The sequence below is a fragment of the Oreochromis niloticus genome, linkage group LG15, assembly GCF_001858045.2.
Source record: "Oreochromis niloticus isolate F11D_XX linkage group LG15, O_niloticus_UMD_NMBU, whole genome shotgun sequence".
NCBI classification, from domain to species: Eukaryota; Metazoa; Chordata; class Actinopteri; order Cichliformes; family Cichlidae; genus Oreochromis; species Oreochromis niloticus.
This window is the reverse complement of record NC_031980.2, coordinates 27,509,387-27,529,505: the sequence shown is the minus strand read 5'-3', so window position 1 is coordinate 27,529,505 and position 20,119 is coordinate 27,509,387. Positions and strand designations below refer to the sequence as shown.

Here is a 20,119-nt window from a genome sequence, read left to right as displayed (position 1 = left end):
ATTTTGTCTTGTTGTGCTGATTTGGAAATAAAGGTTTAATCATATTTGTCTAATGTACGTCGGATCTGGGGCACCGGTTTAACTCAGTGCGTTAAGCAGGCGACCACATGCAGTATGGCCAAGAGTGGCCGGCCTGGGTCCATAGTCCGACCCGCGGCCCTTTGCTGCATGTCCTCCCCTGCTTTCCTATCCTCTCTTCACTGTATCTATCAAATAAAGCTGAAGATATGGATCCCTAATTTTAAATAAGAATAAATTTACTGTTAGGTACTTACAGTGCATTCTACATATTCTCTCTCTCTTACTCACATGACAGCTTTGTTCTCTGCTTTTTTTTCTGATAAAATAAAATGATCCACTGGCAAAGATTATTCGAACAAAAATGCAAATATGTGCAGTCATGAAAATATCTTGGTGAGAAATGTTCTCTGTCGATGTTAGTACTGCTACTAACCAGGGACGCTTTACCAGATGGGCTCATTATTTTTATCCACTTCCACCTGCCAGCAATCAGTCACCGTAATGAATCCCAGAGCTTTTCCAATCATGTCTAGAAAATGACACAGTACTTAACATCCTATTTGGTAACTGGTGAGGGGTAACACATGTGGACTCCCTCAGTTTAATGCTGTAAAAACCAAGGGAGTGAATTTCCTCTCTCTCTCCACCTCTAAACCAGCTGACACTAACTGATTGACTTGCTGTATGGCTTAATAATACTAAAAGCAGGAAGAGCCATCTAGCCAACTCATTACATAGGGCTAATCCTTTATAGTTAATTAACTTTTTTTTTCTCCTGTGTGTCAAACAAGGGAAAATTTATAATGCTGTCAAGGGTGGCAATCTTTCTTACTTCTATATCCACCTGCTACATGTGAGAGGAACATTTTAATGCCAATGTTGGCACAGAAATGTACGAATAGGCTAAATGCAGTGTGCTGAGATATTTACATGCTGGAAGAACATTAAGTTGATTCTCGTGTTCAGAAATTCATAACACATTTGCTTTTAGCATTCCAGCTCTGGCATCTTACAAGTAAATGAACAGCGTGCGTGGGTGTGCGGGTGTTCCAGCGTGGGAGGTTTTGCACTGTGGCTTTTCTCATGCCTTTGAAGGTTGTGCATTCATGGCTGTATTTTTGACTGGTGAAAATCCCACAGATTTGACTCACATGAATGGGCCTGCTGCATACATATGTGGATGCTGTTTAGTGATGCATGGTAAAGAGGATGGTGTAAAACTCTATCTCATAAATGAAGAGAGATGGAAGAGCCGTCACCATGTTCAGATTTGAATTTGAACTTTTAATCTGGTTTGTCATGGTGAGACTTCTCAGCAGTTTTGTCACTCATGGTAAAATTTTAAAAATAAGAGTGTACTAACAATCAGGGTCTCTCTCTCTCACACACAAGGGCGCCCAAGTTTGTGTATGTAATCCTACGTCATTTCAGAATGAGGTGACGTTGGAATTTGAAATTGATACAATAGGCGCATCTACTAAAAATATCGAGTTTGAGGTTTTCTGAGGTTTTCAAAAAAGGGGGCAACACAGGGTTTTCAAATTGATACCAAAAGTGCATCTATTCGAAGGCTGGCGCCTGTACATTATTTTAATACCGAGTTTAGGGATTATTGTTAATTGCTCTTATTTGGCCTTTTTAAACACAGACATTTGACATTTTTTATTATAGCCGACATAAAAATGCTCATTATTGTATTCATGATTCAGCCAAGAGAGCTTCATGCCCTCTAACGCTTTGAAATACAGCATCTATATTGTCATTGCCAAAAATGATGAAATACAAAGCTTGCAGGCCACAAAAAGAGTATTATGTATTTATTTTTTTAGTATTTTTTATGTTTAAGGAAGAAATACAGAAAAATTATGACAACTGCAGACGTCTGTCCAATGCATGTGTATATAACCAAGTTCCAAGTCCCTCATTGCATATTTAAAGATTTTAAAGATTTAAAGTCCCTCCATCCTAGACCTCCGGTTTAGTGTCCGAAAAGTTTAAATAAAAGCTTTGTGAATATTCTGTAAAGTCATCATATCTAAAGCAGATGTTTCCATATATAGCTTTTATGTGTGAAAAAATTAACAATGATTGCAATAACTGTTTTTTTGTTGTTTATCTTTTTATCTATAAAGTTGGATTTTGCATTGATGGTTGGAAAAAAAAAAAGACATATGTGAACATTCAACAAGTCCCATGCTAGAAGTACCAGTACATTGTGAGATTTTCAAGGTCACCTTGGTTGGATTATTCTTTGGTTCACATCAAACAGAACTTTGGCAAATGAAAAATATGAATGAATACTTTCAAAAGCTCTTAATCTGTCACAAATTTTACTTGCTGTCAAGGTTTCACAGAAACACAGATAAATAAATAAACTTAATTTGATGTAATAATTTCTGTGTATGTATTATTTCTGCAATATTTTTTTTTCTTCAAGTTAAACTTTTGTTGTGGGTCTGTTGTTTTTCAATTCAGTCTAGTCACACAAATTACACCATTAAATTAACCACATTGCTTAGAGGTAAAAATAACAGTACTTTTAAAATGTTTATATAATGCAAATAGAGCAGTCGTATCGTGCCTCTGGTAGCATGTACATATTAGAATTTACACATTTCTCTTTCTTGCTTCTAGGTCATGGAACCAAAGGGGTGTTTGAGCTGCTGGCAGGCTGGAGGAGAACCAGGGAAAACCTCCCCTTCAAGGAGCGAGTTGCAGACGCGTTTGCCGACGTGATGGTGTGCTACACTATGACCAGCTCACTCTACATCATAACCTTTGGCATGGGAGCTAGCCCTTTTACTAACATCGAGTCTGTGAAAATCTTCTGTCAGAGCATGTGTGTGGCCATTCTGGTCAACTACTTCTATGTTTTCTCTTTCTATGGCTCCTGCCTGGTGTTTGCCGGACAGCTTGAGCAGAACCGCTACCACAGTGTTTTTTGCTGTAAAATCCCCTCAGTGGAGTACCTGGACCGCCAGCCCACGTGGTTTAAAACCATGATGAGTGATGGCCACGACCTGTCCACACACCATGACAGTGTACCATACCAGAATCACTTCATCCAACACTTCCTGCGAGAGCACTACACGGAATGGATTACCAACACCTATGTCAAACCATTTGTGGTCATTCTCTATCTTATTTATGCTTCTTTCTCATTCATGGGATGTTTACAAATCAGTGATGGATCAAATATTGTGAACCTGTTGGCGAGTAACTCTCCAAGTGTTTCGTACGCTCTGACCCAGCAGAAGTACTTTAGTAACTACAGTCCAGTGATTGGATTTTATATTTATGAACCCATTGAGTACTGGAACTCCACAGTGCAGGAGCACTTGAAGACTTTGAGTCACGGTTTCAACAAGATCTCCTGGATGGACAACTTTTTCCACTACCTGCGGGTAGTGAATGTGAGTGCGTCAACTAAGAACGACTTCATCACCATCCTTAAAGGTTCCTTCTTGCGCAGCCCAGAGTACCAGCACTTCACAGAGGACATCATATTTTCCAAGAACAGCGAGACTGATGAATACGACATCATTGCTTCGAGGATGTACTTGGTAGCGCGGACCACTGAGAAGAAACGTGAGGAGGTGGTGGAGCTTTTGGAAAAGCTTCGGCCCTTGATGCTGATCAACAGCATCAAATTCATTGCCTTCAATCCAACGTTTGTGTTCATGGACCGGTACAGCTCCTCTGTCATCTCCCCCATTTTGACCTCAGGCTTCAGCGTACTCACCATGCTCATCCTCACTTTCTTCCTGGTCATCAACCCATTGGGAAACTTTTGGCTCATCCTCACAGTTACATCCGTGGAGCTGGGTGTCTTGGGTTTGATGACTCTCTGGAATGTCGGCATGGACAGCATCTCAATCCTGTGCCTTATTTATACCCTCAACTTTGCCATGGATCACTGTGCACCACACCTGTATACTTTTGTGCTGGCCACCGAGCACACTAGGACGCAGTGCATCAAGTTGGCTCTGGAGGAGCACGGGGCTGCCATCCTGCAGAACACATCCTGCTTTGTGATTGGGATCATGCCCCTGGTGTTTGTGCCTTCCAATCTGACCTACACACTGTTCAAGTGCTCCCTCCTCACCGCGGGCTGCACTGTGCTGCACTGCTTTGTCATTTTGCCTGTCTTCCTGACCTTCTTCCCGCCGTCCAAAAAGAGGCACAAGAAAAAGAAACGGGCCAAGCGGAAAGAGCGGGAGAGGGAAAGGGAGCGGGAAAGAGAAAGGGAAAGGGAAAGGGAGGAGATAGAGTGCATTGAAGTCAGGGAGAATCCGGATCACGTGACAAACGTCTGAACAGTTTGTAAGGATAGCAGTCAATAGTAGTGCTGGTACCTCTTGAGGTGCAGGGGAATATGACATGACCCCTGAGGAGTGAGAGGTCATCACTCCTGGCCAATAGCAGCTAAGCTGGCCAGAAGAGAGTGCAGCCCTACTGGTCAGTCCTGTAGTCCTTCAGTCTGGACAGTGTATCTCATTTGCACAAACTGCAACACGGTCATGGTTCTAAGGCTCTTTTCCAACTCTTTGGTATATAGAAACAAGTTAGTTAGCAGAACACATGCTTGCTCAATCTGTAAGTAAATCCTGAACACACAGTATGTTATTCCATTTAAATATTAGCAATTCTGTGTTTGTCTCCTGCAGCCCTCTCTCAAAACGAGTGAGGATCATAGCAGTCTGTTAAGCCAAGGACATTCAAACAAGTTGGCAAAAGCAGCAAGAGCGATAAAGAGTGTACAAATTAAAACTGTGCAAACAACGACTGTGCACACATATTACTCCTCACACCTTGATAAAGGTGAAAAGAAACAAAGCCAAATTGTGTGGAAAGAGAGAAACAGTGGGCTGAAAGCACACTGCATGCTTTTCTGTATCATTATAAATAACCGAACAGCTGAACTGGGCAGATGGCATACACTGTGTCCATTATGAAGAATTATCTTGCACATTGCAGTGTGTGATTAGAACTGTCAAGGTTTATATAAGCGGGAAGCAAATATTTCTGCTTTAATTCAGAGGTTGTATCAGGTCTTAGGCAACAGCAGAAGGAACTGCAGTGGGCTGCAGCATATGAAGAGGAAGTGATAAGTGACAGTCATGCAGGAGTCTTTGAGAAGGCAGTAAGCCTGATTCTTAGAGTATGACTTAACTAAATCATAAACTGCTTTTGAACCCAAGCAGCAAAACCAAAAGTAAAGAGTGTTTCCGAGGCTTGAAACGTCGAACTTCCTACCAGAAAATGTTTCTGTTACTGAAATTGGAAGGTCTGAAGATGAGTCAGCACAGCGGTGGTGCCAAACAGTGTACAGAACAAAAGTCTTGGCAAGATTGAACATTTACATGAAGTCACGAGTTATTTGAGCTTATTTAAGGATTGCTGGTTGATGTTGCCCAGGTTGTGATGGAAATTATAGCACAGGCTATTTGTAAAATATAGTGTCAGTGTGAAAAGAAGACAAAAGAATCTAGCTGTTGTTGCACAAGTAGGAAAACAGAAATCCGGAAAGCAAGAGTTATTCAGAGGTCAAGTTAAAGAAATTGTTAATGAGTTATTCCATCAAGGTTACAGAAAGTAGCGGGCAACAGTTAGCATGGGAAGTGACAACAACACTGTAAAAATGAGGGTGTAGACCATTACTGCCACCTGCAGGGTTGAAGCTGGTCTTGTCAGTATAGTATCAGTGCATTTGGCTCTAATCCTTCAAAATAAAATTCCATCAAAAATTTGAGTTGTCCTCTGCAAATACCCTTTTCAAAATTCACTTTTTGAAGTGCAAAAATGGCTCCCGTCTCCCCCAGAATATAAACAGAATTATCTATGTCTGCCAAGGCCCGATAAGGATCTCTGTTGCAGGCCCCAAAACAAACACACCCAAGGTCAGCTGCCCTCAAAGATACCAATCACGCTCTGACCTCTAGCGGGCAGGTCTTAGCTGGTGGCATGTGATAGAGAGACCCCATATGTGAGCAGATGTGGCTGATTAAAGGCCAATATCTTCTTAGGGGACAAGCTGCTTCTTACAGGGCTGTCATTGAGGGGACACTGCTGTTTCATCCCTTTGTGCTGACATCAAGAAAGTGACTCACACAGGGAAAATAATCAGGCAGCTTGGGGGGTGGGGAGGTAAGAATGTTCATTTGGACCAAATGTCAGTGTGAAATATGTGTATATGTTTGCGAAATGAGTGCATACATCTGTGTGATGAATGGCTCGTTCTCAAAAACACTATTAAAATGACCTCATGTGTAAATCAGTGAACGAATGATAGACAATTGTGGAAAGGAGACTTCAGCCTGTATTACTTTACCATGAATGCATATTTAAAGTTTCTGCTATTTGAAAACTGGTGTAGTTTCACTTTCATCAACCAGGCCCTACTAAGAAATGATGAGTTTTATACAAGCTTTTCGCTGCAGCAGCTGCAGTCTTATGTAAAAGCCATGGTGTGTATATATAGCAAGAAGGCATGAAACGTTGACAGAAATGCAAATGAAATGGGAAAGAAATGCAAATCCCATATCAATTTACTTCCCAGACTGGACTGTGTTTGCATGGCACTGTATTGTATGTATGCATGTATTTAATTTCTCTCTCTCTTTTTTCTGTTATTTTGCTACAGTGTAGTGACTTATGTTTGTTGTTTGGAATGCATACTCTGTAACACCATGTGCTGCAAAAAAACAAAATGCGTCATACTTGTTTCAAAACAAAAGCCAGAGGATATTTCATGTGTAATATAGCTGTAAATTACTCTTTTCTATATTTTTTAAGAAAACAAATATACTATAGAAAGATTTTTAATGACAAATTTTCTTAAAAAAGCAAAAAAAAAACCAAAATAAAAACAAAAAAGGGGAAAAAATGTTGAACACAGTAGGCCAGTAATAAACAGTGGAATGTTACCAGTATACTAGATCGTATTTCTTGCAAACTGCAGTGTCAATGTTGATGAATCACGTTTTTATATGAGAAACTGTGGCCACCATTTATTGTTTATGTGTCTTGACTCCATTATAATCTTTACTTGGTACTCACATTTAAGGAAATCGAACCTTAAACAGCCCTTTGTCAGTCTTCTGAACAATCTATCAAGCTTTGTAATGATTACTTTGAACAGAAAACCTAGATTAGAAATTTACAGAATATTGGGAATAATGTTGTGATGAACATCTATTATAGTTTGCTATGTGACAAGTCAAGCTTAGCAGCAAAAATATAAATATCTAGCTTAACTCTTCTGGAACATTGGTCCTAAATATTAGTGTCCGCTTACTGTATGGAACCTGCCATCACTGCCTGACGAGCTGTTGTTTGCATCATATCCACATTCAATGCTTTTTGGCTTTTTTGTAATGACTTTAATACCCAGTGCCGTCTGTTTCAGCTAAAGTCTGCTCAAAAGGGATACTAAAATATAAATAGAAATGAATCTTCTATGACAACATGTAGAGTCTTTCCAGTGGAATGCTGTATCTTAATAGTTTAGTTTTTAAGAAGGAAACCTGAGAGGAGCCCTGCGTTGTTTTGATAATGTAAAAAGTCCTTTGAAAACCCCAAAGCAACAGTCTGTGATGTTCTTACACTATCTGGGCCCATTCTCATATATACAGCTCCATTTAAGAAATGCAAAATAATGACCTGTAAATATTTAGGGCTGGGTTTGGGTTTTGTTTTAGCAAAATGCTGAATAGACAAAATTTAATATGTATATATATATATATATATATATATATATATAAATTAAATATATGCTAGATGAAAAAAAAAGCCAACATCCTAAATGGGTCAGAGGCTGACAACTTGGGGTTAGGTTCCATTTTAGTTGATGTTACAGTTCAAATAAATTCCCTTATTCTGGTATAAGAGCTCTATTTGCCCAAAATAGGGTCTTGAAATATTCCATTTAAGGGGTAGATGTGAAACTAGGTATAATCTTACTAGTAAACAGATTGTCAACAGCTTGGTGGATGTAGAAGGTCAGCATTCTGAGGTCTAAGCCATCATCAGAATGCTATATTATCAGAATGCCATTTTTGTTCTTTGAAAAAATTGTTCTCTCAACCTTGGCTATAAAAGGAACAACAACAAACTAAAAACTGTCTGATTTAAATTTTTGCTTGTCCCCTAACTCCCAGGGTTGGAGGACAAGTTGATGATGGCTTAAATCTCAAAGGGTTATTGTGTGGCTCATTCATGTTGGTGATAGTTTCTGGACATTGGTGGCGCTCAGTGGCACAGAAGAAATAAATGAATTAGTGCTTGGATACAATATATGCATTACTTTTTATAATTTTGGTTTGCATTGAGTTTGATTAGAAAAGATACAGAACTTTGCTAGTCTTGGTCTTTCATTAATAAACTCACAGAGGATATGCTCTTAAAGGTAGTGCACAATATGTGTTTATTCACATTTTGATCTGAGCACATGTGCCTACGCATATATAATTCATTTGTACTGTTATTTAAAATACAGGAGTGTTGTGCATTTTCTAATCTTCGCATCAGTGCTTTTCTATAAGCTTGTGCTATATGTGTGTTTTTGTCCATGTTGTCATTTACGTGATACTGTGACATTACAGGAAAATATCAATATGACAAATTAACCTCAAACACTTTATGTTAGAGGAGTATGATGCACGAAAGCAATTCAAAAAGAAAAAAGTATTTGACAAAAACCATTATTTTAAGAGTCAATAGTTAGACAGGTAGATGAGTCTACTGTAAGTCTCATGGAATCCTTTGACCATGCACCAGCACATTTTCAGTTTCTATAACCAGGGACAGCACAATATTTCCACAATACAGGGCAATAAAATTATGCAATCACCACTTTGCTTGCTGAATAATCTACATGGCAAATCTGTTTCAACCACAGCCTCAGAGGAAAAAATTCAAATTTTACTGCAAGTCATTGATCTTGTACGTCAAGTAACTAAGTCACAAGAATAGGGTGTTGTTGCCCCCGTTCATCAAACCTGGTAATTACAAGCTTCATATTTTATGTTAAACTTCAACATTTTGCAGGAAATCAAATGAAAGTGTGGTTATTTGGGTAAATCGGGGCCCCTTAAGTTTCTTTTTGTGAAGCATCTAGCTAGCTAGCTTGCTCGCTGTCAGAAAGCTATTTTTTGCTACTGTTTCTCTGTCCATGTCCATACAGTGCTGTCAGCTGAGGGTGTATAACTTTCTAAAAATGTCAAGAACAAGGACCAATATTGAGTAGAATAATGCATTTGGCTGATTGTTAGAGTTAATATAAATGTGTAAGCAGAGGATTCTGGTTAGTTTTTACCAAAGTCTAAGCCTTGTATACTGTGTCTTAAAAGATGACACCACTCAGATTAAGAAGGCATATATTCTTTAGATTGATGTGGGCTATGCAGTCATGATGTTAGCAGAATCAGATCTTCAAATCAAACACTATTTTAGATTTTTTTTGTGTGCAGCTAGATCTACATTAAACTACTGTGTAAGACTTGCAGTAACAGAACTAACTGCTTAAACAAAACTCTGTGAATTACAATAACAGAATAAATGTAAAAACTCAAATCTAAAAGTTAAAAAAGTAGCTTATGAACAATTTTTCAAGTTATTAAACTGGTAACTTCAGCTATACAGAAAGCTTTAAGATCAGGAAACATTAGCGTGACTAATTTGTAAGAAGAAGAATGTGTTATTTGGCTTTAGAAATACGCATAGTATGTAAGGTTACATAACAATATCATGGTTTTCTTATCGTCAGTGATGGCTTTCAATTTATGCTATCAGAATATAATGTTTTTCTATTGTTTGTTTTTTATTAACTGTTCTCCTAAGTCTCAGCAATCATGGTACAAGCATCTATGTACATGTCTTGGGTTGAGTTGGCACCATCACTGATGATGACATCACGGGGTTAAACAACTTTTCTGGTAACATTTTTGGGGGTTTAATAACTGTAAAACATACAGCAAATTTGTCTAAAAGATTACTTACTGGAAGATGAGACAATCTGTATCAATCACTTGTGTCACTTTAGCTAGAGGACTCAAAATTATAGAAATGTGGGACAATATTAAATTTTGTTCCTCTTAAACAAACATAAGTAGCGAAGAGTAATTGTCAGTGTTCTGGCTTAAAATGCCTAATATACTGTAAGATATGCTTTAAGATTATGCTAACACTACACTACCTATGTAAAACTAAATATCGCATATATCAAACACAAAAGGCCAGACTGTAAAAACTCATGAGTCTATTCAACCAAGTTCTAACTGATTTCGTCTACTTTATTGTTGCATTTCTAATGAAGAATGTTAGCTAATAAACTAATCTGAGAGTTAACAGCACTTTCACAGTTAAGTGCTGTGCTAGCTTTGTGATGATTAAGTGAATTTCTTCTGAAAGAAGCAAAAATATTCTCACAGCTGTCTCTTAAAGTGAAGAGATGTATTCAAAAATGTTTCTTAAACTGGGTGGTGTTCTCTTTTAAGTGTTATAAGCGCCTGTTAGTGTTGTAAATCTGTGCTTTTTACATAGGGGGTGTCATTGCCTTACATATATTTTCCAATATTCAAGTGCAGATGTTGATATCGTTAATGTGGAGTATTTTTCTTAGATTGTGACTGCATTTCATACATCTTTAGAACCAGGTGTAGTAAAGATACACTGTGATGAGATGGCAATGCTGTCAAGTAGATTTTAAAGTGCTTTTCATTCTTATTGACCTTTCATACATACAACATACAACAATCAAAGTAAGAGACAAAAATACACATTTGTGCCCAGAAAGGCTGTAAGAATGGGCACAATCCCCTTGCCACCACCTGGAGTCACTGCTAAACGCTTTCTATTTTATGTCAATGCTAACATCACCCAGATATTAGATCAGTGTACAGCTCTGCATGGCTTTACATTTTGGATGCATTCCTTAAAAAAGACCAGGAAGTTACAAGCTCTAGCTTTATGTTGCTTGTTTTTCTTGTTGCCTTCCTAGGTATTGGCAGAGCTTTAATTCTCTTTTGCTAATTTATGCCTCTTACCAAGCAGCAGGAAGATTTAACTTCATTTGACGGCAGCAACAGAGAAAGAAATCAAGGGAGGAAAAGAGCAAAAGCAGGGATGAGGAAAATGTTTGAGGGAGGAAGAGGTAGAGAAAAAAAACAGATGCAGGCGAAACAGGAGGTAAGCTCTTATTTGAATTTGAGAAGATTTAAGCAGCAGGAATGATGGGAAGATTTCCGGTGAAGGGAAATGTTGTATGAATCCAGGGTGATTGCAGCACTCCGAAAAATGTTCCCTTTGAGTGCTTTGCTGGTGTAATGAGACTTACAGGCTTAGTTTACTCACAGAGCTTCAAAAGTTCCTGCCTGCAGTGACAAATGCAGATTTTGTTTGCTTCAGAGGAAACTGATTGTATCTTGCGAACACAGATCTTTGTACGTTCTCTTTCCTGAGAAGAAAATGGTATTACAACAAGGCGTCAGAATAGTCACATAAATAGTGGTCCATTTCATCGAAAGGAGAAAAGTTATGTTGGGACAAAACACTCAAGTGACTTAAATCTCAGAACTTGCAACCAAAAACTTTATGTTTACTCTCAGATGGCATGACATTAAATAATTTATTCATTTTATCTCAGAATTAGATTGGGGTTTTACTTCAGTGGCATGGTGGTGAAGCAAGAAGGTTTAGGATTCAAACCCATTGGCCAACCTGGGATTTTTTTTATGTTCTCCGTGTTTTGTGCAGGCTCTCTGTTCCTTTGTACTTCCCACAATTTTTGTGTTTTAGATTAACTTTTCAATAACTGAATGGTTCTTCTCTGTGTTGACTGTACTCGGTCCCTTGGTACAAAATTAAGGGTAGTTAAACTATCAAAGAGTTCCAAGGATTTATCTTTTCATTCAGCGATGTGAAGCAGCACTTTGGGCCAAACAGAAATACATTAGCTATTGAATAGATTATTAATGTTGTGTTGAAGCAGTCCAGTTGCATAAAGGATGCACTCTACTGACGTGAGTGGCTCTCTAGCACCAGTCATGAAAGGATCATGCCACCAGGTCTTCACTCATAAGACTCATAAGAGTAATCTCATTTCCAGTAAAAATATATTAATGACTTTAGGTGATCAACAAATGTTTCAGTACATATGTGTATTACTAATCTCTCAAACTCCACACTGGATGGTTAGATAGCTTTACATAATCAGCCATTATCACTGTTTACGTGCTGTCACGCTCATATTAGCAAAACACCATTGTGTTGCTGTCTGATGAATCTAGTAGCAGAATTTTGTTGTTTATTGTGCTCTGTGGTCCTAAAAACCTAACCGCCACTGGAGCCACTGAGGGTATAGGACCCCAGGAAACATCAGTTCATTAACATATTTCAGTAGGTTAAATAGTAATTTGTTAACACTGTGATGTCTAAGTTAGTCATCAGTGGTAACCCTAAGCCAGTCTTGGCAGTCAGAAGACAAAGAATGTAATAATTATGACTGAAGTTCATCAAAAGTTATTTATGTTAAGTCATTAAGTATTACAGTAAGTAAGACAGTTAGAGCTGTCATTGATGATGACTTAGACCTCACAGGTGGTTATTGCACAAATTCTACCAAAAATAGTTTGGATCTTTGCAAACATCTGTTAAAGGTAGCAGAATGCTACTTATTGACCTCGACATATCAAACTGCTGGAGTGCCCTTTTAAGGCTCATTAAATTACTTTTTCTTTTGCATTAGGATGTGAGGCTTCAGTTAGAGGGAGAGTTTTTTTTTTTTTTTAAATGTCTATTATATACAGGCTGAAGAGAAAGTCTAGGCCTTATGTCAAATGATACTGGGGTTTTTACTGTATACGGCAACATCACTGTAGCATTTTGTAATCCCCTCCCATTTTACTTCCTGAGCTGACAGAGGCTGGCAGCAGGAGTGGCTGCTGTCGTGTTGTGCTCCATTGCAGCGTTGTTGCGCCAAGCTGCCTTGGCTGGGGTTATTTTTGGCTCACACCTAGTTTTAATCCTGTCGTGATTCTCCTACGGATTATTCATGCTTCCTCTCCCCTCCACACCTTCTCCCGCTTCCACTTTCACCCCACCTCTTCTCTTTCTCACCTCCTCTTCTCCCTCTCTCTTTTGCACTTTCTCACCCTCTCCTCGTGTGTCTTCTTTTAACACCACCACCAGTCTTCCCCTGCATGTATCTGTGTCATCATTAAAATATCTTCAGCCATGCTGCCGACCAGTCGCGTCTTTGATTTATTCATTCATTAGGTTTTATACATGCTGTTGTCCCTATACACTCCAAATATACAAAAAAACATTATCAGTAATGCTGTTAACACCACTGTTTGCTGTGTAGTGTGTCCCTTCACTCTCTCCTTTCTCCTATAGATGAATATATGTTTGACACAACAGAGACAGAAAGTCTGCTGGAGTAAGTGACTGCACTATGAAATGAATTAGTGTTTTGATGTGTTTGGGGTTGTCTGCAGTTTGTGACTATCACTGTGCAAAGTTGTTAACAACTGACAGACTGATAAAAGTGTTTCTCCTGTAGAAAAAGACTGTGAGGTTTTTTGTGTTTTTTTTAAACATAAATGAATGCTCCTTGAAACGTCCTGTTATGTTACCCGAGCATTAGTGCCTATGGAACCTGGTCTTTGGCGCTGCTGACACACACCAACAGTGGAAGTCAAAGCTGTTTTAACCCTCCATGATGACTGCAACCCCAAAGAGTTTTGGGGGAAAAACTTTGTGCTTGGCTTTTACTCTTGAGGTCTGCTATAATAGATTTGCACAATTCACAGTTCAAAATAATTATGTATTTTATGCTATAATCTGTCCTCAGTTCATCCACTGTATAAGATAACTTAATTACTTAACTTAATCTGATTGGAGTTTTGAAACACATGTATCTGGGGCTTCTGTCCTCATGCCTCAGATGACCACATGAACAAATCATCTCTGTTTGACAGCTAAGTATTTAGAGAAGTCTGGGTTTTTGGTTCACGCTGATATTCTCACACCGAGCATGTCTTTAATGCGCGTGTGACAGAAAAATAAAGATAAAGCATAATAGGACCACTCTAAAAAGGCAGCACACATAATGAATCAGGTGCTATAGGCAAGGTGTTTGGATAAAATAACTGTGTTTCTGTTTAAAAACTTGTTTTGCTGGGTTACTCTTTGGCATGAAAGAGGGAATTACAAAGGAAATATCTGCTTTCAAAAACCTGGCGGACTTAGTTTAGATAGACCAGTTGTTGGAGTGGCTGGTAGGTAAATTTGGAGGTCTGCTATATACAGGGTTTTGAGCTGAACCAAAACTATCACACATCATTTCAAAATGAATCTAAAATTTTGCCTGGGACATTTAGAAAGGAGTCTCAGTGACCTTTGCACCCATGTTTTGAGTCTCTGATAGAAGTAAATGTTCTTTGAACACATGTTACCCAGTGAGCATTAAAGTATGTACATTATATCAGCTTGCGTATTTTCCGTGACTTGTGTGACTTAAATGCAGCTTACCTCTCAGATGTGAAATAACACAAACCTTCCCGGCAGCAGAAAAAATAACAAGTAGTCTTCCATAAATGCAGACATCTAGGTGTTCCACTGTCAACAAAACTCTAGTTAGCCATGTCAGCTGTGACTAAAAATAGACAGACGAACTTTTAATTTTTTAAACTTTTTATGTGGTATGTCAAAATGATATTACCTGGGCCAAAATATTATCCTGAATCCTTTTCCAAAAGGCTTTCACACTAACTGATGGAGCGCACATACCACATTGCAGCCCAGCTCTGGCACTGACAGACGATTTTAAAATGCTCTGGACATGAACAGAAGGATTTTGGATAGACTTTGAGCCCAGGCTTGCATACTGTACACGCGTCTCTTGTAGCTGAGGAGCTGAACAACACTGATCAGACCAGCCAAAACTACAACCGTAGTAAGAAGACAATGTGCGGGAATGTCTCAGTTTCAATTTATTAGAAGACATATGCTTTTGAATGCTCTGAATATTTTAAATATCAACTCCTTTTCTACTGCCTGCTGTTGACGTTATAAATAGTATGCATATGATGAACTTTTTTTACTTGACAAAAAAGATTTTCATTAAAAAAGCTTTTGTCTATGAGTGGCCTGCGTCTTTTTTGTTGTCTGCATTATTTTTAAAGTCAAGGTCAGAAAAAAATGTCATACTTTAGTGTTTTAGTGGTTTATTCTTATGCTTGATTAATTGTTAGAGAAGTCCAGTATTTTTATGTTTTTTCTTTTTCATATGATACAAAATGGAGAACTTGTTTTGCTAATAATGTAAAAATACTTTTTTTTATTAGTTAGCCATAACATTATAAATGTAGTCAGATTTTTCAGTTTTCGATGACACACTTAACTGCAGTGAGTAAATGTTATAGATAATTAGATTAAAAAATAGATAGTAATAGGTGATTAATAAAAAAAAAAACATGCTGCTTAAATGGGGAGGTTGGTATCTTCCTGTGTGTCTTCGTGTTTTATGTGTGAACACTGTTGCTTGACTAATCTGTCTTCATTAGCAAGATAGGTCCTGAGTGGCTGGTGTCCTTTTGCCCTTTAGCTCAGTGTTGCAGTCTCAGAAGCAAAATAAACACCCCTGACAGCACTTCACAAAGAAACTGAGTTGAATTAGAAAGGTGAGTCAAAGTCAAACATGCACCAGCGGCCGTCGCCTACAGAAAAGATACTGGCCTGAACAAATTAGTCAGAAACAGGCTGTGTGCTGTGGGATAGCACCAGTGGGGGGTGGCGAGGTGGGCTGGGGGGACAAACAGCAAAAGATACTCGGAAAGGGAAAGATAATATAAGCTCCTTTTTTAAAATATTTCACTAAAAAAAGGACTGGCAGCAAAGACCTCTTAAATAAATGAACCAAATTCCCCAGTGTGCCTTTAAGGGGGCAGGATGCCAAGCCTATTGTTACTGCTTTAATGCCGTTTATTGATTAGGTGCATATTTACATCAAGGTGAACTCTCTGAGAGATTACAAGCTGCTCTTAAGTGGACCTTACATTAAGTCCCTTTCTTCTCTTTTCTGATGTCATGACAGGAAACTCTGAGATAATGAACAATACAGGTATGCGTGGGGGATGTGAAAGGTTTGGAAGCTGATGTGGCACAATTAAAGCAGAATATCGAGGGGACAAGAGAGTAATTGTAACTGTAAATGACTAATCTGGAGACAAATAACCTCAGTAGAGTTTTCTCTCTGTGTCTTCTTAGAGCAAAATGCTGATGCAGCAAGGCTCTGCCCTGCACAGATTCGCCCTGATGCTTACTGCCACACTGAGAAAGACACTCTAGTACATCTTTTCTTTGCTGCTACAACCCCGAAGGCTCAAAAACATTGCAGTCAACACTCAATGAGAAACATGCTCTGAACAAATAAAGCCAAACTGACAGATATTCGGTCCAGTGCAAAAAAATTGCACCGCCCGTCTCTGCATATTTCTCTCTGCTGGAGAGAGCATTGCTGTGACTTTGCAGCAAGGCTTGCTTGCTCGCTCAGGCAATGCTTCACAAGATCATTGCTTTCTCTTTGCCAGGTCCCTAATCGGGTTCTCTATAGTCTCTCACAGCAATGCTGCAGGTGATACAGAAGAGCTACAGAGATGCCACTAGTAAAACCATAGGAATTACCCGGTACAAAAACAGGATGTTGTAGCGTTAGGGGACATGTCGATATACATCTGCAGGTTCTGGCAAATTTCTTTTTATTGTCCCACAAGAAATATTTATGAACTTTTTAACCTTCTGAGGTCTGAATCATTACCAGCGATGGCTCCAACACAAAACCTAGTGTTGCCATTTTTGTTGATGCACTTAGCCATCTTAGATGGTTAAGTGCATGCTGATGCTTTGTGTTACAATAATTGTGAGGTCTGTATTTATTTGAGTGCTCATTAAAGTGTGGCAAAAAACACGAACCATCTTAACACATTGTTTGCACAGGGGAGAAGCAGCTCCACACAAATACTTAATGTAACGTCAGTGCCAACAGTCAAGACTCAAGACATCTTGAATCTATACATGTCCGTGAGTCTGTCTCCTTTGCCCGTCTCTACAGTCATTCATCCAACGGACTTGAGTCTGCAGCTGTACTGCCCTAGTAAGTGCACTTTCATCCTGAACTGATGTCTGTTTGCATAACTCTGTGGCTGTGCATACAGAGAGACTGAGAATTCAACCATAAAGGAGGCTGCAGAGGATTCCATGCAGACTTGCAGAAGCCAACAGTGATGACGCACCTACTTCAAGGTGAGTTAAAAACATGGTTTGAACAGGCACAAGAGAGCCACAGTAGAGTTTACAATGACAAAGAAGATATAGAAGAATCTAAATCAAAACAGCTTGTATGGACGCATGAGCAAAGCTAAAGTACAAGCACCACAGGCTATCAGTGTTCCATTAGCACTGATTTGTATATTCTGGCATTGTCACTATTGAAAAGGCTGACAATAGCTAGGAGAGTTTTTTTTTCACACATTATAAACATTTATTAGCATTTCATCAACATGTAAATCACATAAGAGACTTACTATATCTACTTCATCACACACGCAAAAAAAAGAACCCCACCAAGGACATAAAAAGACATAGATGGAGGAAAAAGTTAAAAGGAAAGGAGGATAAGCAAAAACTTCATGTCACTTACAAAGACCATGAAATGTAGAGTTTGTTCAGCATTAGAGGAAATTCTTCATCTGACCTGTAACTAAAAACAGTTACAACATAGTTACAAACATAGCTATTTTCACCTAACTCCCTGATATCCATCAGGTCACCAGCATATCTGTGAAGAGTTAGGGTTTGGGTTAGGTTCACCAGCTTATTAATAGTAGTAGTAGTAGATAATATATGGAATTTTCATCTATATGTCTAATTCCCATTTTATGTTATAAAGTGGAAATTTTCTAACAGGTAAAATTGATATACTTTAAAAGGATTTAAAAAGTAATATTTTTTTATGTTCTGAATCTGTGCTTAATTAGCAAGTTCCTAAAAACTCTGACCCTGCCTACTGGTTCAGTGGAGATGTAGCTGATGGATGTTTTTTTTTTTTTTTTTAACACTTTATTTGTAATTTTCCAATTATCATACATAACAGTCTTATTATTCTACAGATAACCACAAAACAACAATCCCCACAGATCACAAAGACAGATAATACCAAGACAGGAAAAGGAAAACAAACAAACCAACAAAAAACAGCAACAACAGCAACAACAACAGGGAAGAAAAAGAAAGAAAAAAAGGGGGGGGGGGGGGGGGGGAGCGGTGCACCTCCCAATCGTTTTTACAGGACTGTTCTAGGGCAAACAAAAACATTCAAAATTCCAGTTCCAGACCAGGTAGATTGTTGACGTATGTTAACAGAGGGTCCCATGTTGTGTGGAATTTGCCGATGGATCCGTTGAGAGTACATCTGATTTTTTCCAATTTGATATTTTGCATAACATCCCTTATCCAGTGGTGGTATGATGGAGCAGTAGTAGACTTCCATTTAAATAAAATCAGGCGTCTCGCTAATAATGACAAAAAGGCAATGACCCTCTGTAAATGGGCAGGGGAACAGAAGTCGTGATACCAGAAAAACAACCAAAAATTGCCACCAAGGGGGAAGGCGAGATGTTATAGGCATAGGCTTTAGAGATGACTTCAAAAAATGATAACCAGAAAGGAGCAATTTTCGGACAGGACCAAAACATATGAAGGGAAGTAGCTGGAGTCTGTTTGCATCTATCACACGATGGGTCTAGGTTCGGAGATATTTTTGCTAGTTTAGCTTTTGAAAAATGTAACCTGTGTAACACTTTGAATTGTATTAGGGAGTGTCTTGAACATATAGAAGAGGAATGGACCCTGGTGAGAGCCATATCCCACTCTTCGTCAGACAGCTGGGCACCCAAATCATTCTCCCACTGTTCTCGAATGTATGAAATAGTTTACAACTGTCCATGATATGTGAGTAAATAAACGATACTCTGCCTTTTTTCATCTCATTGACCCTTAGTATAGAATCCAAACAGGAAGGAGGGGGGAGAGTAGGAAAATTAGCAACCTTTTTACGTATAAAATCTCTGATTTGCAGGTATCGCAAGAAATGGTTATTAGTCAGACCAAATTTTCTAGATAGTTGTTCAAAGCTAGTATACGTATCATTAATATATAAATCTTCAATACTGTGAATGCCCCTATCGTGCCAAATTTTGAAGCCATTGTCCATTAAAGATGGTTAAAAAAGATGGTTACGTATTATTGGAGAGTGAATAGAAATACTCTGAATACCCATATTTTTACCAATGTTTTTTAAACTGATTTACAATGCGTAGCGATTGAGCAACAATTATGTTATCTTTAACATTATTTTTATTTTTTTATTTTTTATTTTCTTTTCTTTTTTTTAACCTGTCCCGTTTGGTTCTTTTGCCATCAGAATTATTGTCTAAAGGCGAAGAAAGATGCCCAACGGATTTACTTTACCAAATGGACCATCCCAGCCTTGCTGTAATGGTCCATTTGATTCACCTTTTATTGTTTATTTTATTTTCACTTGCTGAATACGGGACAGACTTGACTGGTGGACAGAAGGGGGAGAAAGAAAGAGGGAAAAAAAAAAAAAAAAAAAACCTGAGAAGAGGGACGGGGAAAAAGGGCAAAAAACAAAAACCAACAGAATAAGCAGACAAAAAATACATATATCGATCACCTGGATCACCTGTTGAGAAAGAAAAAAGAAAGCAAGCAGAAGAAAACGAGAGTAATAAACAAGATCACAATGATATATGGGAATATGACAGTAAATACTAAATATTAAACATTATTGTGCAGCACGTGAGATCGACAGCGCACAGTGTGCTTTGAGGTAGGAGCCAAAAAGGGTGTAGTTTGTGTGTGTGATCATCCGTGTGTGCACCTGTGAGCATGAACGCGCTTGTTTTTAAAAGGTTCCTTCATGTAATGATCTGCTAGAGGGTGTGGGGGGCCACTGCCCCGTCCTCCAGGGCATGAAGCAGGTATGGAGGAGATCAAAACTCCAGACATCCAGAGG

The 20,119-nt window shown here is 38.6% G+C and overlaps 1 protein-coding gene across 1 annotated transcript in view; it reads left to right on the top strand.

Annotated features, from left to right (window-relative positions):
* The window catches only part of ptchd4 (patched domain containing 4), a 60,790-nt gene extending 52,252 nt beyond the window's left edge, over window positions 1-8,538 (top strand). Inside the window, exon 3 of the mRNA XM_003459600.5 lies at window positions 2,656-8,538. Coding sequence (XP_003459648.2) covers window positions 2,656-4,337 — 1,682 coding nt within the window. The 3' untranslated portion in view covers window positions 4,338-8,538. The remainder of the gene's footprint in view (window positions 1-2,655) is intronic.
* The last annotated feature ends 11,581 nt before the right edge of the window (window positions 8,539-20,119 follow it).